This window comes from Physeter macrocephalus, chromosome 20 (genome assembly GCF_002837175.3).
Source record: "Physeter macrocephalus isolate SW-GA chromosome 20, ASM283717v5, whole genome shotgun sequence".
NCBI classification, from domain to species: domain Eukaryota; kingdom Metazoa; phylum Chordata; class Mammalia; order Artiodactyla; family Physeteridae; genus Physeter; species Physeter macrocephalus.
In genome coordinates this window covers 70,406,969-70,412,258 of record NC_041233.1, presented here as the reverse complement: position 1 = coordinate 70,412,258, position 5,290 = coordinate 70,406,969, and the positions used below count along the sequence as shown (strand labels likewise).

At 44.8% G+C, this 5,290-nt stretch overlaps 1 protein-coding gene across 5 annotated transcripts in view; it reads left to right on the top strand.

The window, feature by feature from the left end:
• The window catches only part of GFRA1 (GDNF family receptor alpha 1), a 231,968-nt gene that overhangs the window by 182,249 nt on the left and 44,429 nt on the right, over positions 1 to 5,290 (top strand). For all 5 annotated transcript variants that reach the window (XR_003677599.2, XR_003677600.2, XM_028481528.2 and 2 more), the window contains one exon: positions 911 to 1,045. Coding sequence is in view for 3 of the 5 variants with exons in the window: in XM_028481528.2 (XP_028337329.1) it covers positions 911 to 1,045 (135 nt within the window). In the remaining 2 variants the exon portion in view is untranslated. The remainder of the gene's footprint in view (positions 1 to 910; positions 1,046 to 5,290) is intronic.

Below are 5,290 nucleotides of genomic sequence, written 5' to 3'. Positions count from 1 at the left end.
CTGGGCCCGTGAGCCATGGCCGCTGAGCCTGCGCGTCCGGAGCCTGTGCTCCGCAAATGGAGAGGCCGCGATAGTGAGAGGCCCACATCAGAGAAAAAAAACAAAAAACAAAAAAAACAGAAGGCTTCTTGGCATGTGTAGGCATTGCCTGGTGTGAGCCACCCAGGAGAAGACATTTGGGTCGTGTTAAGTATAAACACATTGTTTATTTGTGCCAGTACCGAACTCATCAGAAGAACAATGAATACACAGGAAGATGTAGGCAAGAGCTACCACCCAGCATTTCTTTGGGGACTCTTAAGACAATACTCTAGGAGCCATTGGCTTAGAGAATTTCCATTGTTTATTTCCAATTCCATCACAATTTGGAGCACTAAATCAGTTGAGAGTCTAGTGAGCAGAGGCCTCCTTGTATACATCCAGAATGTGGGGTAACCCATAAGGATAGCTTCTGAGCTTCTCTGGGTTACTCTGAAGGAGCCTATTGCTTCCGAGGGAAGTAGAGGCAAAGTCCTAAAAGGATTTTTTGAGATGTGTAAAACCAGCTCTATCTATTTATGAAGATTAATGACATTTTCAAGAAAATGCAAGGGATTTGGCAACTCATGCGTTCTAAGTTAATTCTCTCCTACTCCATGACATCCATACCATTTGTGCAGCGAAAAACACCCAAAGTGCAGCTCAAGGAGTTCTGTTAGGATTTTTTAAGTAAACGTGTAAATTATTTTATGTGCTCAAGATAAATTGCCAAGAAAATGCACCGCTTAACCTAATTTTCCACTCAGCAAACACAATGTTTGTAATTATCCATGGTGCATCTGCTGTCAGAGGAACATTTGTTTCTTTTTAGGCTCTAGGAAAGTTTATACCATCACACAAGAATAAAATGCCTTGTTTTTTACTCTTCTAGGTACAGTCATGACCCCCAACTACATAGACTCCAGTAGCCTCAGCGTGGCCCCCTGGTGTGACTGCAATAACAGTGGAAACGACCTGGAGGAGTGCTTGAAATTTCTGAATTTCTTCAAAGACAACACATGTCTTAGTGAGTTTCAAAAACAACAGGCAACAAACACACAAACATGTTTTCCCCTCTAAGTTCAAGCTGGCCCTTTGTATTTCTTGTGTCTGCCTTCTCTCTCTCTCTCTCTCTCTCTCTCTCTCTGTGTCCCTTTTTTTCCTGATCGCCGCTGGTGAATCCAGCTCCTTTTGGCCACACTACGTGATGCAGTGGGGCCGGAGGAAGTGATGAACTAGGTGCTGCTAAGACGGTGAGTCCAGAGGCCCAGGAGAGTGAGAGATGCAAATAACCGAGGGTACATTGTGTGGGAAAGAACATTTCTACCCACAGATGAGATTTTGATCTTGGCAGCCAACCCCAAGTCAGTTCCAGCAGTTCTTAAAACCTGGTCAGAATATACAATGTGAGATGCTCAGACAAGTTAGATGGGGGTGGGCCTCCAAGGGCTCTCTGAGAAAAGTTAGAATGTTAACATCAATAGCCCCCTGGATGTTCAGGGTTGGCTCCGAGGAGAAGCAACGGTTCTTGAGTGAGATCGGCTGGTGATGCAGCCAGGAGCTTCAGGAGGTCGGTTATCTCTGGAGATGAGCTGAGCCGGGAATGGGGGCAGGCGGTGGGCTCTGCTTGGGAACAGTACTGGTTATTATTACAGGGTCCTTTAGGCAACTTGGAAACATGTTTCCCAAAGGGAGAGGGATAGAGAGAAATGTACGGGTGTGAGTGATGGGCCTCATCAGATGAACTCTGTAAGCACTGTGCCGGGTCTCCCTTCTGTCCACCGAGATGCGCACGCTCTAGGCGATGATCCAGCTGAGATGCTTGAATACCTTACTCGCATTTTGCGGTGGCAGCCACCATTAATTTATCCGGTGCCTGTTCTGTGTGCACATTCAGTCTGTGAGAAGTGTACCGTATACATTGTCGCACTAACTGTAACCTGCACCTAGGAGATGCGGGTGTTATCTCCATTTCACAGTTGAATAAATGGCTGGTATTCACCTAAACCAGCCGTGCCAGAGATAGGATTCAAAGCCCGAGTTCCTTCCTCTGCAGCCCCCTGTGTCCTGAGGGCTTCTGTGTCAGGCCTGATATTGAAGGGCCTGATGGACAAGAGCACGTGCCTGCACATCGGGGACCAGGTATGACTTCCCAGTGGGAAGTGTGGACCAAGGTTCACCTACCCCTCTGAGCACTGTGCCCTCAGGTGACAATTTCTCCATGGTGCTCTGAGTGATTTCTAAAGAATTAGCAAACTATTTACTGCACGCACATGGGAAAGCTTTTAAGTGTTACTTCTAAAACCTCCTCAGTTGTTTCCTTTGTTGAAAAGACAAATCTTAGTGATTTGCTCAGTAGGTACTTGGCTATAACCAAATGCTTTGATCATCTTAAAACTAAAACAAGCTTTTGGACACTTAAGTGAAATTTAAACCCATAAAACTAGTCTAAAGTATGGAGACATTTGCCAAGACATTGGGCACACCGTGGAACTACACTTTAAGCCTTTTATTTGGTCTTGACTAAAAAAAAAAAAAAGAAATATATATAAACACACACACACATATCCTCTTTTTCACATCATTGCACACTCTTCTGGCAGAATCCAAGTTTTAATGAAGATAAAGCAATGACAATAGAGGTCAGTGTGAGAAAAAAGATTATACTCACTTGGGCTGGAAAACCACTGCCTCATAGAGAAATTAAAGTTGTCCCTGCTTAATAATATTTTGGTGACGGGGATAATGGTATCTTATTGCTAATGACTTTTTGATAAAAATAAATGCGTTTGGTCTTCACCGGTGACCAAAGCCAGCCAGAATTTTTCATAGTCATTCCATTTATACTTTGATTAGATGGAGCACAGCCTATCAAAGACACAGGGCTGTAAATTCAGTCTCTTGCAACAGGCCCTAGAGTAAAAGGAATTGGAGTATGTAGATGCCAACCCAAACGCAATAACCCAATTCTGCTCCCTTCAAATTAACCAAAACCCTCCAATTCCCCTATCGTGAGCATGAGTCCAGCCCGTTGTTTACTTCTGGTAATTGGGGAGGAGACAGTTATTTTCAAGCCAAAGTACATGGCGGCGGTGAAGGGAAGAGAGCAGAATGGTCTGGGGGCAGAGATGAGACATCAGTTACTGTCACTCAAGTCTTTTTTCAGGGGAGGCCACTTCGCCTCCCTGGGCCACTACATCGAAACTCCAGTTCCTCGTTCCCTTCCTGGTGCTCCCTGAACCCCACCTCCGCGTCATCTCCCTCCAAGCATTTCTCACCGCCTAATGTATTATATACTTTACTTATTTGCCTCCCCAACCAGAATGTGACCTCCACGAGGACAGGGACTTTTGTCTCTTGTTGCTGTCATTGTTGTCCCCTGCCGATTCCCAGCACAGAGCAGTGACTGGCACTCAATAGATGTCCCAGTGACACTTGAACGAATGAATGAGCAAGTAGACAAACAGTCTTCCCAAATGGCAGGGCAAACGCGCTGGAAATCCCGGACAGTTTCAACAAATGACATGGGTTTCCCCAATCTACATGCCTTCACAAGAAGAAGGGAGGTTGTGCTGTTTTCTTGTTGTTATCCTGGGTCATTTAAGGAAACTCGTCCCCCAAGTCTCTTTCTTTACCTTCCTCCTACCCGTTAAGCCATGTAACATGGATGGGAGCATTAGAAGCATTGATATTAATTTGAAGCGGTTTCTTACAGCCTAAAAAATGTAGTTTTAGAAAACAAGCTTCCAATTTGCTGAACTTAAAGGACAACAATTTTAGAACAAAATGTCCCTTCTAAGAGGAAGATTAGGCTTAAATGATTCTGTCTTGTATATCGAAAAATGCCAGCTAAGAGTCATATATTAAAAATGTACACATTCAGGTCCCAAATGGAAGAGTTTGATATCTTATACAATGAATATGAAATAAAAAATTCCTAAATCCACGCCAAATCCCCGAGGACCTGATTAAAAACTGTTTTCTATTCATCTTGGGGAGGAGAACAACACACAACCAATTTACTTGTGCCATAAAAACAGTTTAATCCCATGAAATTGTGATAGGATTTTAAAGTTTTACATTTTAAACTTTTCATTTAACAGGGCTGCTCCTTCCTAATTATGCAGATTTTGTTTGGACGACTGGGAGCAAAAAGGGAAAAAATAATCTTACTTAAATTTTCACTATATATTATTGATGAGGTTTGGGATAGAATTTCCTTTTAAAGAAACTGGTTGCATTTGTACTTTGAGCAATGCTGGGCTCATAGTAGGTGCTCTGTGGTAGCAAATCACACTTTTTTGCTGTTTGATTTTACTGGCTGCCAAATTACTATGAATGCCACTGAGTTACCCCAGTATCATAATTAGGGATGTGGTACTTAAAAAAAACACCAAATAGACTCCCTCTTTCGGGAACACCAGAATCACAACTAACTGCTGAACAACCATCGACACAAAGACACTGGAACTCACCAAAAAAGATACCCCACATGCAAAGGCAAGGGAGAAGCCGCAGTGAGATGGTAGGAGGGGCGCAATCACAATAAAATCAAATCGCATAACTGCTGGGTGGGTGACTCACAAACTGGAGAACACTTATTCCACAGAAGTCCACCCACTGGAGTGAAGGTCCTGAGCCCCACGTCAGGCTTCCAACCCTGGGGGTCTGGAAACGGGACGAGGAATTCCTAGAGAATCAGACTTTGAAGGCTAGTGGGCTTTGATTGCAGAATTGCGACAGGACTGGGGGAAACAGAGACTCCGAACTTGGAGGGCACACACAAAGTATTGTGTGCATTGGGACCCAGGGGAAAGAACAGTGACCCCATAGGAGACTGAAGCAGACCTACGTGCCAGTGTTGGAGAGTCTCCTGCAGAGGCGGGGGGTGGCTGTGCCTCACCGTGAGGACAAGGACACTGGAAGCAGAAGTTCTGGGAAGTACTCCTTCGTGTGAGCACCCCCAGAGTCTGCCATTAGCTCCACCAAAGAGCCCGGGAAGGCTCCAGTGTTGGGTCACCTCAGGCCAACAACCAACAGGGAGGGAGCCCACCACCACCCATCAGCAGACAAGTGGATTAAAGTTTTACTGAGCTCTGCCCACCAGAGCAACAGCCAGCTCTACCCACCACCAGTCCCTCCCATCAGGAAATGTCCACAAGCCTCTTAGATAGCCTCATACACCAAACGGCAAAAAGCAGAAGCAAGAAGTACAATCCTGCAGCCTGTGGAAAAACCACATTCACAGAAAGATAGACAAGATGAAAAGGCA